At 40.0% G+C, this 20,985-nt stretch overlaps 1 protein-coding gene across 4 annotated transcripts in view; it reads right to left on the bottom strand.

Moving 5' to 3' along the window:
• ASTN2 (astrotactin 2) overlaps window positions 1–20,985 on the bottom strand; it is an 895,599-nt gene that overhangs the window by 516,590 nt on the left and 358,024 nt on the right. For all 4 annotated transcript variants that reach the window (XM_059925469.1, XM_059925467.1, XM_059925466.1 and 1 more), the window contains one exon: window positions 10,203–10,349. In XM_059925469.1, coding sequence (XP_059781452.1) covers window positions 10,203–10,349 — 147 coding nt within the window. The remainder of the gene's footprint in view (window positions 1–10,202; window positions 10,350–20,985) is intronic.

Below are 20,985 nucleotides of genomic sequence, written 5' to 3' on the forward strand. Positions count from 1 at the left end.
CCCTATTTTCCCACAGCACGCACTGCAAACCCCGTTAAGACTCTTACCACACTGTGTTTCCTATTTCATCTGCTTGGTAGTGTCTTACTACCACCAAACTGGGGGAGGTCAGAGATAGTGTTTTATCCATATCTGCATCCCTGAGCATCGAAGCATGCCACAGAGAAGGCGGTGTGCAATATTTGCTGACCACAGGAAGGAGGGAGGAAGGAAGGGAAGAAACAGGCACTATATATGAATCAAGAAGTGGTGATATTATTCATGAATTTTTAACTATTTAATTTCTTCTTTGGGGCCAAGCTAAGCCTCTCTAAAATTGTACCTTCTTCTTACCTGGCCATACCCACTAAGACCTTTTCTCAACCTCTTTGTCTTCAAAAATAATAAAACACTGAACAAACAGAAAGGGAAAAGCACAATGTTCTCATCATCAGAGCTATGTTCACAGCTGGCCAAGTGCATGCACACTCACCAGCCCCACTAACGCTCAGTTGAGGCAAGGAATATCAACACTGCTTTTGGAGAGAAAAGTGAGCAGTGGGGGATGAATTAACATTACCAAGGTCAGAAAACTAGAAATCAGAAGAACTGGGAGTAAAACTCACATCCACTGGGTCACAGATCAATGCACCTAACCTCTGTACCATGTGACCTTCTCTGTCCCAGCACTGCACCACTGCCTCAACCCTACACCACTTTGCAAACACCAAGCCAACAATGATGGAACATCTAACTCCATAGTCCCGAGCTCCATCCCATCAAAGCTCCCACCTGCTATTCTCTCCTCCTAGTCAAAAAGTCAAAGTGGGCTTCTGCTCACAACAGCAGAATTATTAACGAGAATAAACTAAATTCCCCTACCCCCTGCAAGCATCCTCTGCCTCTAGTTCCTACTAATATATTTTTGGACTTGATGTGCTATCAAAACACAGAAATTAGTCTCCAAATTTGGATGTCAAACTCAGTTATACCTTTTGTTAAGAAGGGAAATTAGTAACAATTCATCCTGGCAGGAAGCCAAGTTAACATCGTAGCACAAAGTGCCATTAAAGATCGCAACCGAAATGGCTGTTGTGATATCTTTAAAAGCTTGAACATGTTCAGCTGCTTAGAATGGTTTTCCGGGGTTTGTTCTCCCTCAAGCCCCTTGTCACTTTTAACCTGGGGATTAGTTACTATTTAAGGAAGAAACGGCTTGAAGCATTTTTTCCTTCCATGGTTTTGTGGACTTAGACTTTTGTAATGAACAGATTTGAGGCGAAAAAAAAAACCCAAAACAGAATCCACTCTAGGGGCTCTCCACAGCTCCCAGCACCAGCTCCAGGCCATTGCTTAGCAAGCTGTCCATTAAGCACAAGAAGAGGGAGAAGGGAAAAAGTTTTCACAGTTTATAATTATATTACCAGTTTCATTACCGATTTCATTTTAATTCTGACTGAAACCTAGGCTTGCCTTCTCCTGCACTCTCTCGCATACAGTTATTAAATCTGGGTTGGAGTTCAACCTATTCTTCCTGATTTCAGCATATTAATATGGTTTATTGGTATTTCACTGCCACCTCCCCCCCCTGGGTGTTCTGAGTCTCAGCTCAATTTATATTTTCCCCTCTTCCTGGGCTCTGGGATAAGGCTTGTTTCATTTTGGTGTTGGAGGGGGAGAGATGTGAGTTTGATTGGAGTTTCTTATCTTTGGGGATGGGAACAAAAACCTTGGGAAGTGAAGTCAGTCATAAGAAGAGGAGGCAGCCTCAGATTTCTTGCACCGTCGTTCCCCGGAATGTATCTTCTTAGGGCATCTGCATCCACCTGCCTGACCTGTCTCCCTTCATTCACTTCACAGTCATAATTTATTATATGTCTACTGAGTCAGAACCGTCGTTAGGCTTCACAATAGTTTAGAGCATGAATAAACTGTGGCTTTGCTCTTGAGGAAATCTCAGACTAGCTATTAAAATCATTTTATTTATTTATTTATTTTCATTCAACCAAAGCTTTGGGGGCACTCCGTTTTGGGTGCTGTCCTAGGTGCTGAATATAATGTTCAAAACAAACAAATATGATGTCTATCCTTAAGGAGCTGGCAACCTAGTGGGAGAGCTCAACATTAACTAGATAAGACTACAATTACAAATAGAAATGAGTGCAATCAAGGAATAGAGCGGGGCTCAAGGAGAAAGAATAGTTAAGGGCCCAGCAGAGACTGGGAAATGAAAGGGGAGGTCAACCACGGTAGGGTAAATGGAATTTGTACCGAAGAAACTGAGGAAGTGGGGAGAAATTTTCCGAGAGTAAGAAGGACATGTGCAGAGGCCCTGAGGCAGGAGACAGCCAAGGATATTTAAGAAAACAATGTAGAGGAACTGGTATAAGGTGAGGTTAGAGAGGCAGGCAGGGGCCTGATCTTGCTGGGACTTAAAGGCCATGTTAAAGAGTTCAAGCTTTATAATAAGTACAATAAGAAGTACTTGAACAGTTTTATGGGAAGATGTAACATGTTGAGATTTTTCATTTTAAAAGACTGCTCTGTTTGCAATGTCGAGAAAAGACTGGAGAGGCGCTTGATTTAATGCAGGAGGCCAGTTCTTCGGACTATGTCAGTTGTTCCAGTGACACATACATAACAATAACTGTGATGGAAATTAGACTGTGGGGTTATTAGAAAGATACAAATACAGTTCTATGTAATTTTCAAGGAAGGAGAGATTATTTCTGATGGGCGTTTCCTTTGAAGAAGTTTTGGGGTTTTTGTTGAAGAAGGTTTTCTGGAGAAAGGAGAAAATTAAGTTAGGTCTTAGACATGGGTAGGATTGCAATACACAGAAATGAGGTAATACAAAGCCAGGCAGTCTATCTGTCTAAATAGTATCAAGTGCATGCAAAGGAGTTAAGAATGGAAAAGGCAGATGTCATACTGTAGAGCACTTCTATACCTGAACATGTTCCATGGTGCTCAAAAGTCTGAAATAAAAACTGAACATTTTAAAACAAAGCTCCGGATGATTCCAGAGAGCAAGATGTCCAAGGAACTACTCTTTTTAGACAAGTTGCCTGGTGGTCTGTGACTAAGCAGTCACCTTCAGTGTGGTGTAACTTCCACTTCTAAGAATTGAAAATACTCCTCCCATGTACTCAAATCACTGCAAACTTGCTCTGAAGTCACTTATGAACCTCATTCCTTATTAACAGCACAGCCACACACTAGCTCACTCTCTTGGGTTAAAAGACATAAAGTAGGAGTGCAAGCAAATAAATGTAGAACAAGATTCATTGTATATAATTTTGTGTTCAAAAGCAGCTACACATGTGGCATATTAATGAACCAGGCCATCCTAATGATGAACGTTTCCACTTGAGGATTTCATAGGCTGGTAAGGAATCCATAATCCCCAATTCCTCAGTCGTAGGGAATAGAGAAGACTTGAATACACCTTAGTCCAAACCCAAAGTCAAGGCTAACACATTAACTTGACCTTAACAAACAGATATTTTGGCATAGATATTTATGAAATGAGCATATCAACATAAAAGAACACAGTCTGTTCTTGGGTAGGGGGGTGTATTTAGTCAAGAGACATCACTGGCCATAACCCATTCCTGGGTCTCACTCCATTTCTGAGCCTAGGCAAAGAATGGGTGATACTCAGGGATGAGGAAGTAAAGAATAAACAAACATACTCTAAAGGTCCTAAAAATTTAAGTGTTTTAAAAATTTATAGTCTGATAAAATGGTTCTGATTCAAAATATTTTGTACCCTAGCCAAACACATTTCTTCACTTTTCTTCTACGGCTTCATAGAAATGTGGTCATCTATTTTCAGGAAATTCCCTTTGGTGGGGAACTCATTACCTTACAGTGACCCCCTTCCAATATTAAAAAAGTATTATCACAACTACTAACATGTATATGATTTATTGAGCCATTACTAGGTCTCAGGTACTGAGCTAAAAGCCTTATGAGCATTATTTCATTTATTCTTCACAATAGCTCTAGGAGATATGTACTGCTATAATCCCCCACTTTATAGATGACTAAAAGCTTAGAAAGTGAAGACATTTCCAGATTAAGACTCAATCTTCTCCCATCTCTGACCACCCTCATCACCCATATAGCTCTAATTTTGTTTCCTGGGGACTTCCAGAACAAGCCTGCTCCCTTTTCAAGACAAATGATAATTATCATGGTCATTTTTGTGGAAGCATGGGACATAGAAAAAACTTGGATGAGAGGTTTAGGTAGACTTGGGCTTTCATACCTTGCTTCACTTCTGTGTGTTAATCTGGCCAAATCACTTAACATCTCCAAAAACTACCTTCCATTTATGCAAAAAGAGGATGCTAAATCCTGCCTCAGAGTTCTGATATGAGAATTATATTAGTAACTCCATGTAAAGTGTTTTGAACACTTCCATATTCATAACAGATTTGCTCAATAATTCTAAGCTCACTTTTTGTCTAAGTTCCTTCAACTCTTCTTATAGAATGATTCTCCTCCACCCTTTCCTTAAGGGATTATTAGGTATTGACAATGTTTTTCCAACCTCTTGGCTGCAATTCCTTTATTTTGGATGCCTTCCAATATATCATTGACCTTCTGTGCTTCTTAAAGCACAACTACCAGAACAAAATGGAACAGAGAACTCTAGGTATAGTGTTATCTATCTACACTAGAGTGGAACCATTTCACCCATTTGATCTAGACAGCTTATTCCTTTAAAAGTTGTCTCTTCTACTGGCTTACTATAGGGCCAGGATATTTGGTGAATATATCCTGACATATTATACATTGGGAGCCTCAAGGGATGAAGAAACTAACATCTCAACTCATATGAGCTTTTAATGTTAGCCAATAACCATTCATCAATAATGCTACCTGTAGGGCAATTTGGGTGAAGCCCAAATCCATGTGATGAGAGCTGCCTTGTTATAAAACTCATATTGGACCATTCACATGGTATTCAGTGTTACGGGCAATCACTGGAATTGTACCATAAGGCAGCTCCCTTAATACAGCATTGATCAAGTCTAAGATGGAAGAAACCAAAGCCCCTTATCAGGGCTCCAAGAGGTCTCAAGGAGTTGTTAATCTGTTAGATGAAAAGAAAGTAACACTTAAAGAGATACTGATGCAGCTCTCAAACTTCTGTTAAGGGATCACCTCAAGTTCTTGTTGAGAATATTAATACTTGGGCTCTACTCCTAGAAAATGCGATTCACTAGTTCTGGGGATCATGAGCCCAGATAACCCAAATGAATATCACTTATAGGCCTCAGATGAAAAACAAGTGCCAAATTCAGTAAATTTGGACACAAACCTAGTCCATCCCTTCACTATGTGCTTAGCAGAGCAAAAAGCCACCAGTGGCCTTGAGAAGGCACAGACAAAGGAAGAGACAATATTTGCCAAGGGCTTGGAAGGGGACTCTGTTAGTATTTATTGTTCTTACCAGCTGAGCTCTGGACAAGTACTTTATCATGCTGACCTTTTTCTTGTAATGGGCAGCAAGCATCAAGTACAACTATGCTGTAACACAAGTGCAAAATTCATTTTCTTCCTGAAGACCGAACCCATTACTCAGCCATCTCCAATACTTCAGCACCACAGACAGCCCAATGTACAAGGTTGGCTGAGAGCTCTGTCTACTAAGAAAGGGCTGGCAGCTTGGCAGCTTAAGCTTCATGGGGGAAGGTAAGAAAGGTGAGAGCAGCCTTGGCCATGGTCCTTGGGTGGCCTTGTCTCAATGGATTCTCTCCCGTTTGACAGGGGTTTCTCTCATCCTGATAAGCCTCATTATGACGGTACTGCTGTTTATAACTCAGCCAGTGGCCTTGGGTGGGGGTCTATATTTTGATCTGGCTGTATAATATATGTAAAAAAATAATTTAGTTACACACATGCAATCTGCATTCTTTCTTTATTCTATATCTCAATGCATTTATAAATATTAACGCCAAGTGATGATAAGGGTTCAAGAAAATAGGCACCATCATCATCATTTCCCCTCTTGCCTCCCTGCATAACACTCTCATATCTCCAGAAATCAGAGCTAGAGGCCCCACTAAGTCCAACCCATATGATATTTTCTTTGTCAGATCATGTTCCACCCCCCATGGAAAGCAAGACTCTACTGCTTTTCAAGTCCTGGTTTCTTTATCTGTCAAATAGGGATAATAAAGATCACTTTGGAGACCTGTTGAGAGAATGAAATGAGCAATGCACAGAGATTATCCACCCACAAGAGGCACTGGATTGTGCTGCGGCAGGTCTGCTTGCCTAGAACTATTAGACAGCTGTCCACCTGACTTCAAGCGTTGGTTGCTTTCTGGATTCCTGAAGATCCCCAGAAGATGGAGGACCTTCAAGTGTTAATGTCTTCCACTGGGAAGACATTACAAGACTTCCATGGGCCAGGGGTTGGGGGGCATATAATGGACTCCCTGTTCCATTTTCCTGAGAATAGCTACTCTCATCTACATAATTCCTTATACCTTCCTGTCTGACTACAGTCCAGCTTCTGAGGTCTCTTCCGTTATGGATCATTTTAGGAGTAAGAGTAATAACAGCTGTTATTTATTAAGCAATCCCAGTGCTTTAGATCCTCTGTTGGTACTTTATACATATTATGTCATTCAATCTTTTCAAAATAATCCCCATTTTACAGATTAAAAAAATGAGACTTACACAAACATGTCCCATTTCAGAGGGTACATTCCTTACAAAGATATTATAGCATGTAGGGAAAGAGGGTTCCATTATGCCTCGAGACTGACACACTTTGGGTTAGGTGCTCCTAACGGTGTGTGCCATGTTTGCTAATTGTGTCTCTAATCTTGTATATTCCATGGTTATTTCCAATTTTTTTGACTTCTGTGCATTCTCTGCCTTAGTGTTCCTTCACTCGGTCTCTCCTTTCTGCTTAGACATCTGGTAGAAGAATCCCACAGAACTTTTCATAATTCTGCTTTAATTTAGGCCCTGTTCATTCATTCAACACATATTTATTGAGCATCCATCACAGGCCATGTGGTATGTTTGTCACCAGGGATACTCTTGCCTCACAGACATTCCAGTCTAGAGGCAGAAACAGACAAGTCTACATGTAGTTATAAAGATTTAAGTTTATGACAGAGATCAGAATAAGAATTATCAGGAAAGGGCACCTTTTAATTTACCACATTTTTGTCTATCCTTTGAAGCCACCACAGTAGTTTTACAGTTTTCTTGGGTAATCCTTTGATTTTGCTATTTCCCACCTACATGCTATCTAAAAATCTGATAAATATGGAATTGTAGGCTTCACAATAATCCTATGAGATAGGTATTATTATCATTCCCATTTTATAGATGCAGAGATTGAGACTCAGAGAGGTAAATAATTCACTTGGCTACAGAAGCGGCAGGTAATAGGGCAAGTATTTGAATTTTGTTTGTATTATTCTATAGTCTCTGATCTCAGCCATTAAACTATTTATCATGACCCTGAGCAAGTTACTTAGCCTCTTAGGAGCTCCATTTCTACATGCGTGAAAATAAATGTTGAAAATGTGATGTCTCTAAGACCTAACATTCTACAATTAATGAATAGTGACTGGTGGCGATAAAAGGTAAGTTCGCATGCCTCCAACAATGGTCAAAATTTGCCCTATTGGTTTTCATCACTCTTACTCTCCCATCCCATGTTCCAGCCACACCCAGGTTCTGGCAATTTTTCCAGTCCCAAGCTCCACGAGCCTATGTGCCTAGCTGCTTCAGTAAATTTTGTTCCTTCTACTTCTGCTATGCCTCTGCCATTACATATTCCCATATTTTCCTGTCTTATGTGCACATACGATTTGATAGGGATGAACCAAAAGTCTTCTGCTTTGGTCAAAAAATCAACTGAGTGCATATAAGATGAGAAACACTAAACTTACTTGCACTTCAGTTGAAAAATAGAAATAAAAAATAAAATATAAAATTAGCTAGTGATTATAACAGAAAAGAAACAGACTCACAGATATAGAGAACAAACTTGTGTTTACCAGAGGAGAAAGGGAAGGTGGGAGGGGCAAGACTGGGGTAGGGGATTAAGAGGTACAAACTACTACATATAAAATAAATAAGCTGCAAGGATATATAGTATGACACAGGAAACATAGCCAGTAATTTATAAGAACTATAAATGGAATATAGTCTTTAAAAATTGTGCAAAATATGTTGTACACCTGAAACTTATTTAATATGGCACATCAACTATACCTCAATAAAAAAAATTTAAAAAAAATTTAAAGTAGGGGCTAGTTCACTATGGTGAAGTAGGAGTAAACACAGGATGCTTTAGTATAAGTCTAGAAGAGAAAGGAGGTGAAAGTTCCACTCTGCACAGAACATACTGAAGGGATTGGTGCTAAGTTGTGAACACTGTAACTTAAAAAATTAGAGATAAAATCGAGTTGCATTAAAATATGGCTGACAAATATAAAGGATCTCAAAAACATCTGATATATATCTAATGGGAAAAAGATTTTAAAAAATAATAATGGTACTAATATGGTGCTAGAAGGGTAGTTATCCCTGGGATGGGATTCACTGGGAGGGGGCATAAGGAAGCTGAAGGTGCTGGAAATGTTTATGTTTGATCTGGGTGAACTCATGTAAAAATTCATTAAGCTGCATACATAATATTTCTTCTTTATTATATTTATGATAACTTTCAATACATTTAAAAATAATAATACTAATAAGGACTCACTGTATAACACAGGGAATTCTACTCAATATTCTGTAATAACCTATATGTGAAAAGAATCTGAAAAAGGAATGAGTATATGTGTGTGTGTGTGTGTGTGTGTGTGTGTGTGTGTGTGTGTGTATATATATATATATATATAATGTATATATGTATTCACTTTGCTGTACACCTGAAACTAACACAGCTTTGTAAATTAACTATACTCCAATAAAAATTAATAATAAAAAAGAAGATGTGGTACATATATACAATGGAATACTACTCAGCCATAAAAAAGAAGGAAATAATGCCATTTGTAGCAACATGGATGCAACTAGAGATGATCATACTAAGTGAAGTAAGTCAGAAAGAGAAAGACAAATATCATATGCTATCACTTATATGTGGAATCTGAAATATGGCACAAATGAACCTATCTACAAAACATAAACAGACTCATGGACATAGAGAACAGATGGGCGGTTGCCAAGGGGGAGGGGGGAGGGGAGGGATGGAGGGGGAGGTTGGGATTAGCAGATGTAAGCTATTATATATAGAATGGATAAACAACCAGGTCCTACTGGATAGCACAGGGAACTATATTCAATATCCTAAGATAAACCATAATGGAAAAGAATGCAAAAATGTATATATATATGTATAACCGAATCACTTTGCTGCACAGCAGAAATTAACACAACATTGTAAATCAACTACACTTCAATAATAAAAAAAAATTCTTCCCCCAAATGGATACATTTCTGTTATAGAGAAATATAATTTTTTGTAATGTATGTAAAGGAAAAGTTATAATATATGTAAATTGTAAAAATAAATAAGTAATAATGCCAAGCATTTGGGGAAACACATCACATTCTGCTGGAGTATATAAACTGGAACAATTTTCTGGAGGGCACTTTAGCAATAGATATCAAGCACCTTAATCAGTTTCTTGGACCATGCTTTGCGAATGAGTATAGCGACTACAGTGTCTCATTAATTCAAACTAATTGGGTGAGGAGTAAATGGTAGGATATAACACGCTTGTGAAGGACATTTACAGCGAATGAGATATGAGTATAATCCAGGACACTTAGGAAGTTCCAACAAAGCTCATACAGTCTTCTTTGTCGTATTTTTAAAATAGGAAAGACTATTTTGGGGGGCGGGGCGGTATTTTTAGTTAGGCATAGGATGCACAAGCATGATAAGAAAACAGTAGGTTCTCTGAAGTAGCTCAATCTTTCTGCACGCACATTTGAATTCTTTCTTTATTAACAAACCTTACCCTTGCCCATGGAATAAAAGCAGTCTTTAGTTCCATTCAAATAATCCAGGATTTTCAAAGATAAAGACCTCTTTTAAGGTCTTTGGATGCTCGCTCTCTTTTTTAGTAATATAATTCTGAGGCTGGGCCACGCATGGGGAACATTGGAGCACACAGGGGTGCAAGGTGCCGAGTTGGTGCGGGGCATCTCCGACGCTCAGCTCTTACCGTCTGCAATGAAGTGCTCGGGCACATGCAGAGTCACCTTCACAGTGAGTGGACAGGACATCTGACTGCCACACACCATGGCCAGGATGCAGGAGCTCACAGCGATCAGCATCAGGGCCGTCTTGTTCACTGGGCTTTTCAGCAAACCTAGTAACATAAACACACGCAAAGATACATAAGTCCATGGGGTGAGGAAACAGGAATAGCATGGAATTTGGGAATTCTGTTGTTTTCCAAATGAGAAGCTGGAAAAAGGAACCACATTTTCCAACCTCTGTGCTTGTAGCGACAGCTCAGTGGTCCCCTGTTGGGTCTTTGTTTAACTCTCTGAAAAATGGGCTTATTAACCCTTTTGGTATAGATGAAAAGAAACAAACTTCCTCAAAATTGTGGCAATTCTTACTCTTCCCCTCTCAATTAGGCTGGTCATTTTTGATAATATTTAGATGATACTAAACTTTCTACTCACTTTAGAAGCAACCGAGAAGATACTGTGTTGTTGAATTCATAGGGCCTAGGGAAAGGAGCATGGGCTTCGGAGTTTGACCATCCTGGGTTCAAATTTGGGCTTCAGTCCTCATTGGCTGTGTGACCTATTTCAATTTCTGAACCTCAGTTTTCTTATGTGCATGATGAGGATAATAATAGACAGCTCACAGGTGGCTGTGATGATCGTGTGGCATAGTGTATATACAATGTCTGTCATCTAGAAGGGTTTCACAGACTTAGAGGCCGATCAGTTCAAGTTAATTTCCCAAGCATCTACTGATGACCTACTAGGTGAGACACACATAGAGCAGAATAAGAATAGTTCTTGCTGTGCAGGAGCTTACAGGCTAGGGGGCAAAGGCAGGCTTATCCACAGCTAATTAGAATCCAAGGCAAGTTGTGCTAAGAGCTAGTAGAGAGGGCACGAGATGAGGAGGGGAGTTTTGCCTGGGAAAATTAAAGACAATTTCACGGTCACAGTACAATGAGTAGATTGGATCTGCCTGGCAAGGACAGTGCTGGGCCAGCAAAGAAATTCTAAGGACTACATCCTGAGCCCCCAACGGGTCTCATTATTTGGCTTTACTATTCACATCTAATTTCAAGGCTTTGATTAACATGTCTAGAACAATGCTTCCCAAATTTCTATTACCCACTCTGCTCTTATTTGGAACAAACATTTATGCCCAAACCTCCCGGACATCTGTCTCTGAATATCCCATGAGTATGACAAAACAACATGTTCAAAACTGGACACATTATCGTCTCCTTAAACCTCTTCCTCCCCCTTCTCCTGGGCTCCCCTAAGTATTGAAAGCACTGCCATTTAAACTGGCCAGAAACCTAGATGTCAACTTCCAGTCTTCTGTCTTCCTCCTTTACAGCAACTAAAGAGCATGCGGTCCTATGTACTCTATGTCCTTAGCATTTTCACCTCTTACCCCTCATCTCTTCTATTGTCTGTTTGCTTGTGAGATGAGGGAGGTGTAGGCACATCTTTCCATCTCACTCCCTGGTGGAACCCCTTGAGCTGTTATAGAGCAACTGGCCACAGGATGTGGTCCACACTGATTAGCCTGGCATCTGAGGCCTTCACAGTGGGTCCCTACATTCATACCTCCTTGCTGCTCTCTGCTACCCAGCCCAGGAGCTGGCAGGGCTGCATCACTGCAGTGATGCCAAAGTGAGTGCTCTTCATCATGTTAATATTAGCATAGGAGCTATTTCTTTTGCATAGAAATCCACTTGTTTCCTTGTTTCCCATCACTCACTGAGATTAATCATAAGTGTAAATCCCTCTCCCTCTAGGGAGAAAGACTGCCTACATTTGTTATGCTTCCTAAAATATCTTATTCAAACACTAGAACCTAGTAACTTGATGGTAAATTCCTTCAGGGCAGGCACTGCGTCTTCTGTTCACCACTGTATCGCGATGCCTACCACAGTGTCAGGAATGTGGTACCATCTCAGTAAATGCATCATATCTTCCAGCAGTGATGATAATTATATTAGCAACCAGACACAGGCACTGAACTATCAAAAATCATGCCAACCATAGATAACCAACACTCCCAGATAAATGGACCCTAATGGAACAGGAGCCCCTGACAGTCCACTTTCAGATTTTTGTATGAATATCTATTTTTCTTAATAATCAGTGAGCTGCTTGAGGCAAGGGATCCCATCTTTACCATCTTTATGTCTCTCCTGCCAGGTTCATTGCTCAGAACCTCGAAATTGCTTAATTTAAGAATAGGGGCTTTGTGGACAGCTGCCAAGAGGCCCGTCTCCTCAGGACCCACTGGGTCTTTGGCTTCTGGAACACGCAGGGCTGAGTCCATGCTGATAGCCCGGGCTTCAGGACAACCCGGGGTCGAGTCCACACTAACGGAAGCTGGGTCTCCTCAGGACCCACTGGGGCTTCAGCTTTGGGAAACTGTGGGGTCCAGTTCTCTCTCATAGGAGCCTGGTATCCTCAGGACCTGCCGGGAGGTGATGTCACTGAGGGAAAAGGCAATCGCAAGACCCAAGACATGGTACCTATTAATATACTCCTCCCACGGTGCCTCTTAATATTATGTGGACTCCTACAAGGGAAATAAGTATCACAACTTTGGTTGAACTTTGTCTGGCCGTGTGGCTGATATGGTCTTGGTGCTCCAGCCGGGTGTCAGGCCTGAGTCTCTGAGGTGGGAGAGCCGAATTGAGGACATTGGTCAACCAGAGACCTCCCAGCCCCACGTAATATCAAACTGCGAAAGTTTTCCCAGAGATCTCCATCTCAAAGCTAAGACGCAGCTCCACTCATGACCAGCAAGCTGCAGTGCTGGACATCCTATGCCAAACAACTAGCAAGACAGGAATACAACCCCACCCATTAGCAAAGGGGCTGCCTAAAATCATAATAAGGTCACAGACACCCCAAAACACACCACCAGACGTGGACCTGACCACCAGAAAGACAAGGTCCAGGCTCATCCACCAAAACACAGGCTCCAGTCCCCTCCACCAGGAAACCTACACAACCCACTGAACCAACCTTAGCCACTGGGGCCAAACACCAAAAACAACGGGAACTATGAACCTGCAGGTTTCGAAAAGGAGACGCCAAGCACAGTAAGTTAAGAAAAATGAGAAGAGAGAGAAATACACAGCAGATGAAGGAGCAAGGCAAAAACCCACCAGACCAAACAAATGAAGAGGAAATAGGCAGTCTACCTGCAAAAGAATTCAGAGTAATGATAGTAAAGATGATCCAAAATCGTGGAAATAGAATGGAGAAAATACAAGAAATGTTTAACAAGCACCTAGAAGAACAAAACAGCAAACAAACAATGATAAACAAGACAATAAATGAAATTAAAAATTCTCTGGTAGGAATCAATAGCACGATAACTGAGGCAGAAGAACGGGTAAGTGACCTGGAAGATAAAACTGTGGAAATAACCATCACAGAGCAGAATAAAGAAAAAGGAATGAAAAGAATTGAGGACAGTCTCAGAGACCTCTGGGACAACATTAAATGCACCAACATTCAAATTATAGGGGTCCCAGAAGAAGAAGAGAAAAAAAAAAAAAAGGACTGAGAAAATATTTGAAGAGATTATAGTTGAAAACTTCACTAATATGGGAAAGGAAATAGTCAAGTCAAGGAAGCACAGAGAGTCCCATACAGGATAAATCCAAGGAGAAACACGCCAGGACACATATTAATCAAACTATCAAAAATTAAATTAAAAATAATTAAAAGCAGCAAGGGAAAAGCAACAAATAACATACAAGTGAATCCCCATAAGGTTAACAGCTGATCTTTCAGCAGAAACTCTGCAAGCCAGAAGGGAGTGGCAGGATATATTTAAAGTGATGAAAGGGAAAACCTACAACCAAGATTACTCTACCCAGCAAGGATCTCATTCAGATTCAACAGAGAAATTAAAACCTTTATAGACAAGCAAAAGCTAAGAGAATTCAGCAACACCAAACCAGCTCTACAACAAATGCTAAAGGAACTTCTCTAAGTGGGAAACACAAGAGGAGAAAAGGACCTACAGAAACAAACCCAAAACAGTTAAGAAAATGGTCATAGGAACATACATATCGATAATTACCTTAAACATGAATGGATTAAATGCTCCAACCAAAAGACACAGGCTTGCTGAATGGATACAAAAACAAGACCCATATATATGCTGTCTACAAGAGACCCACTTCAGACTTAGGGACACATACAGACTGAAAGTGAGGGGATGGAAAAAGATATTCCATGCAAATGGAAATCAAAAGAAAGCTGGAGAAGCAATACTCGTATCAGATAAAATAGACTTTAAAATAAAGAATGTTACAAGAGACAAGGAGGACATGACATAATGATCCAGGGATCAATCCAAGAAGAAGATATAACAATTGTAAATATTTATGCACCCAACATAGGAGCACCTCAATACATAAGGCAACTGCTAACAGCTATAAAAGAGGAAATCGACAGTAACACAATCAGAGTAGGGGACTATAACACCCCACTTTCACCAATGGACAGATCATCCAAAATGAAACTAAATAAGGAAACACAAGCTTTAAATGGTACATTAAACAAGATGGACTTAATTGATATTTATAGGACATTCCATCCCAAGACAACAGAATACACTTACTTCTCAAGTGCTCATGGAACACTCTCCAGGATAGATCACATCTTGGATCACAAATCAAGCCTTGGTAAATTTAAGAAAATTGAAATCGTTTCAAGTATCTTTTCTGACCACAATGCTTTGAGACTAGATATCAATTACAGGAAAAACTCTGTAAAAAATACAAACACATGGAGGCTAAACAATACACTACCTAATAACCAAGAGATCACTGAAGAAATTAAAGAGGAAATCAAAAGATACCTAGAAACAAGCGATAATGAAAACACGACGACCCAAAACCTATGGGATGCAGCAAAAGCAGTTCTAAGAGGGAAGTTTATAGCAATACAATCCTACCTTAAGAAACAAGAAACATCTCCAATAAACAACCTAACCTTACACCTAAAGCAATTAGAGAAAGAAGAACAAAAAACCCCCAAAGTTAGCAGAATAAATCATAAAGATCAGATCAGAAGTAAATGAAAAAGAAATGAAGGAAACAATAGCAAAGATCAATAAAACTAAAACCTGGCTCTTTGAGAAGATAAACAAAATTGATAGACCATTAGCCCGAATCATCAAGAAAAAAAAGGGAGAAGACTCAAATCAATAGAATTAGGAATGAAAATGGAGAAGTAACAACTGACACTGTAGAAATACAAAGGATCATGAGACATTACTACAAGCAACTATATGCCAATAAAATGGACAACCTGGAAGAAATGGACAAATTCTTAGAAAGGTATAATCTTCCAAGACTGAGCCAGGAAGAAATAGAAAATATGAACAGACCAATCACAAGTAATGAAATTGAAACTGTGATTTAAAAGTTTCCAACAAACAAAAGCCCAGGACCAGACGGCTTCACAGGTAAGTCCTATCAAACATTTAGAGAAGAGCTAACACCCATCCTTCTGAAACTCTTCCAAATATAACAGAGGGAGGAACACACCCAAACTCATTCTACAAGGCCACCATCACCCTGATACCAAAACCAGACAAAGATGTCACAAAAAAAGAAAACTACAGGCCAATATCACTGATGAACACAGATGCAAAAATCCTCAACGAAATACTAGCAAGCAGAATCCAGCAGCACATGAAAAGGATCATACACCATGATCAAGTGGGGTTTATCCCAGGAATGCAAGGATTCTTCAGTGTATGCAAAGCAATCAATGTGATACACCATATTAATAAACTGAAGGATAAAACCCATATGATAATCTCAGTAGATGCAGAAAAAGCTTTTGAAAAAATTCAACACACATTTATGATAAAAACCCTCCAGAAAGTAGGTATAGAGAGAACCTACCTCAACATAATAAAGGCCATGTATGACAAACCAACAGCCAACATTGTTCTCAAAGGTGAAAAACTGAAACCATTTCCACTAAGATCAGGAAAAAGACAAGGTTGCCCACTCTCACCACTATTATTCTACATAGTTTTGAAAGTTTTAGCCATAGCAATCAGAGAAGAAAAAGAAATAAAAGGAATCCAAATCGGAAAAGAAGAAGTAAAACTGTCAGTGTTTGCAGATGACATCATATTATACATAGAATCCTAAAGATGCTACCAGAAAACTGCTAGAGCTAATCAATGAATTTGGTAAAGTTGCAGGATACAAAATTAATGCACAGAAATCTCTTGCATTCCTATACACTAATGATGAAAAATCTGAAAGAGAAATTAAGGAAACAATCCCATTTACCACTGCCACAAAAAGAATAAAATACCTAGGAATAAACCTACCTAGGGAGACAAAGGACCTGTATGCAGAAAACTATAAGACACTGATGAAAGAAATTAAAGATGATACCAACAGATGGAGAGATATACCATGTTCTTGGATTGGAAGAATCAACATTGTGAAAAGGACTATACACCCAAAGCAATCTACAGATTCAGTGTAATCCCTATCAAACTACCAATGGCATTTTTCACAGAACTAGAACAAAAAATTTCACAATTTGTATGGAAACATAAATGACCCCAAATAGCCAAAGCAATCTTGAAAAAGAAAAACGGAGCTGGAAGAATCAGGCTCCCTGACTTCAGACTATATTACAAAGCTACAGTAATCAAGACAGTATGGTACTGGCACAAAAACAGAAATATAGATCAACGGAACAGGATAGAAAGCCCAGAGGTTAACCCACGCATATATGGTCACCTTATCTTTGATACAGGAGGCAAGAATATACAATGGAGAAAAGACAGCCTCTTCAATAAGTGGTGCTGGGAAAACTGGACAGCTACATGTAAAAGAATGAGATTAGAACACTCCCTAACACCATACACGAAAAAAAAACTTAAAATGAATTAAAGACCTAAATGTAAGGCCAGACATTATAAAACTCTTAGAGGAAAATATAGGCAGAACATTCTATGACATAAATCACAGCAAGATCCTTTCTGACCCACCTCCTAGAGAAATGGAAATAAAATTAAACAAATGGGACCTAGTGAAACTTAAAAGCTTTTGCACAGCAAAGGAAAACATAAACAAGAAGAAAAGACAACCCTCAGAATGGGAGAAAATATTTGCAAATGAAGCAACTGACAAAGGATTAATCTCCAAAATTTACAAGCAGTTCATGCAGCTCAATATCAAAAAAAACAAACAACCCAATCCAAAAATGGGTAGAAGACCTAAATAAACATTTCTCCAAAGAAGATATCCAGATTGCCAACAAACACATGAAAGGATGCTCAACATCACTAATCATTAGAGAAATGCAAATCAAAACTACAATGAGGTATCACCTCACACCTGTCAGAATGGCCGTCATCAAAAATCTACAAACAATAAATGCTGGAGAGGGTGTGGAGAAAAGGGAACCCTCTTGCCCTGTTGGTGGAATGTAAATAGCTACAGCCACTATGGAGAACAGTATGGAGGTTCCTTAAAAAACTAAAAATAGAACTACCATACGACCCAGCAATCCCACTGCTGGGCATATACCCTGAGAAAACCATAATTATTCCAAAAGAGTCATGTACCACAATGTTCATTGCAGCTCTATTTACAATAGCCAGGACATGGAAGCAACCTAAGTGTCCATCAACAGATGAATGGATAAAGAAGATGTGGCACATACATACAATGGAATATTACTCAGCCATAAAAAGAAACGACACTGAGTTTTTTTGTAGTGAGGTGAATGGACCTAGAGACTGTCATACAGAGTGAAGTAAGTCAGAAAGAGAAAAACAAATACCGTATGCCAAAACATATATATGGAATCTAAAAAAAAAAAAAAAAAAGGTTCTGAAGAACCTAGGGGCAGGACAGGAGTAAAGATGCAGATGTAGAGAATGGACTTGAGGTTATGGGGAGTAGCAAGGGTAAGCTGGGACGAAATGAGAGAGTGGCATGGGCATATATATCTTTTTACATAAAGATGTAAAAAAACCAAAAAGATGTTAAATAAATAAATAAACAAACAAACAAATAAATAAATAAAAGAATAGGGGCTTTGTCTTTATTGCCAGCCTTAGAATAAAGCATAGCCTATGGTAGGGATGATTCATATATTTGTGCTTGTTATAGTTGGTGAATATTAGTTAACTAGAAGAGCAGTTAAGATAAAAAGATGGTTCTGGTGTCAGGAGACAGAAAATCTCTTAACTTAAAAGGACCACATAAAAAAAGGAACACATTTTCTCTCTCATCTGGGAGCCACAGGAAGCTGTTTCAAACTCTGATAATATTAACCGTTTCATAATTAAATAGCAGAAGCAAGCTAACGTCGATGTTTTCTACCAGAAAGGGTATGGACTAGGCGTTGTTGCCTCGCATAGGTCTTTCCTTAAAAGGTCAGCATATGACTCCTAGCCTAGATATTTAACATCCCACCCCACCCCCCGACCCCCATCCCCAAATAACAGTTAGCAGCAGCACTGAGTTTCCAGTCTAGACTCTAAGGAGGCTGTTCTGAGAGAAAGAACATGTAAACATGAGTCCAGCAGGAACAAACTCTTGGCAAGGTGAACCAGGTCCAGAGTGTGAGATGTGAAAGGTGGTTAGAGGCGCCTGGCATCGGGGAGTGGACCCCCTGGAAGGACAGTAGTGCCCTGTGAGTGTCCAAGAAGGCATCTCTCAGACTGGCCCACGCAGCAGCAGAAACAGAGGTGACCAAGACATTCCTTTCACTAATTAACCAACTACCAGACATACCACCCAGGCTCCACGGGGCCGATTTCTAGTTGGGGGAAGAGGGTTGACGGGTAGGAGTAGGATTGCTTGTACTAGCTCCCTGGGTTCACGCTGGGCTAATTGCATCCCCTATATTTAAATCTTCACGGTAATCCAAGGTCTTTAAGAGTCAATACGGTGGGGAGTAAAGTCACATTAGCTTGTTGGCCCTTTGTTTTCTTATCTGGAGAATAGGAATAAAATGACATTTCCTTCAAGAGTGTTATAAGACCTAAATGAGACAGAAAATGTCAAATGACCAGCACAGTTTCTGGCACATAGATAGGCCCTTGGTAAATGATCTTTCCAAGCCAGACATTGGTATTTATCTCCTAGCTGATGGCAGAAACCAGGACTTATTTATCTCTTTGTCCAACCCATTATCAGAACATACTAGGAATTGAATTATTCTTTACAGAAACTAAAGACACACAGAGTGGAGAGTGCAGGGAGAGTTTTAAGAAGCAGAGGGAGTGGAAGAGAGAATGCAAATTAACAGCATCCTGGGGTAGCCATTTACTCAGAGAATGCCTGAAACACCACAGCTGTTTCTGAAGTCCAGGAGGAAGAAAGCACGCAGGTCAAGTCTGCACTCAGGCCAGATGCCCATGGAGCAGCCACTAGGGCTTGGGGGGTTTCCATGGTAACTAGGCCTGGCAGAAACTTCACAGTGGGACTCAAACAGAGGTGACTTTTTAAGAGTTCCTGGCCTAGGGAACTGATCATCAGCACTTAGCTCTGAGTAGGGGCTGTAGACAGCGGCAAGGTAGAAACTATCTATCCCATAATACCCAACCCCACCTCACCCAGGCTCCACACTGCATCACAGTGAGCAAAGACAGGGAAGAGAACCTCCATTTGTTGGCTGCTTACTACGATCCAGGAACTATGCCTAACACTTATATCCATCCATCCCTCCCGCCATCCGTCCAACAAATTTTTATTGAACATCAACTTTTCCCTCACACTGTTCTAGGCACAGGGGAAAGGATAGTTAACAAAACAGCCAAAGTCCTTGAAGCTTACATTTTAGTGGAGGGAAATTATCTCATTTAATTCTTACAGCAAACTGTTACTACTATCTCTGTTTTGCACAGCAACAGACGGGCAGAGCGATAAAACGGCTTTTCTAAGGTCACTCAATCCATATGTAGCAGAGTCAGGATTAGAACCAGTTCTTTCCATCCTCTCCCCCATATCACACTACCTCCCACTTCACCAGAGAATAAGTGTCCCAGGATGGCATCATGTACTTGCTGAAGGAGCATGGCCTTTGGAGACAGGTATGCCTTTGTTCAAATCCTGCCTAACCACAAAATCTCACCTGACACTTGCCCATTGACCTAACCCTGAGAAGACACAATGTCTCCATCTGAAGAAATGGGAACAGTGGTCTTCTTTCAGAGCTGATTTGAGGACAAAATAAGATGATGCACATAATTGGTAAAAAAAAAAAAAAAAAAAAAACAATAAATCATAGTTCCATATCATACATAACGTGAGCATCCTTGGATGGCTAGGGTCATGGTTATCCCTGGCTGACATCCCACTTTACAGCTCCCTCCCCGTCACTTGCAAGGGTGCGAGCTGTGCTGTGGGAATAGAATTTCACCAGGGCGTATTGATTGCTGGAACTGGAGAAAGTTAATAATCTAATTTCCCTTTCATTTCCCCTCCCTCTTACCCCTCAACTCCTCTCACGGCAGCAGAGAATGGCATAAAATTCATTGCTTGAGAAATTCAATCGGAAATAACTCGGCATTGTTGATCCACATGCTGCCTATAATTTGGGGTTTGATTAATTCTCAGTTTGGAAATGCCAGGTTGAGAGAGGAAAATCAAATTTAAGTTAAATTTGGAATTGAATCAATCACATTTTACAATGAAGACAACAGATCTAACCCCATCAGACCCGTGTGTGTGGAAGACTTAAAAGCTGCTGTACTCCCACCAACTCCTTCCT

The sequence above is a fragment of the Balaenoptera ricei genome, chromosome 6 (genome assembly GCF_028023285.1).
Source record: "Balaenoptera ricei isolate mBalRic1 chromosome 6, mBalRic1.hap2, whole genome shotgun sequence".
NCBI classification, from domain to species: Eukaryota; Metazoa; Chordata; class Mammalia; order Artiodactyla; family Balaenopteridae; genus Balaenoptera; species Balaenoptera ricei.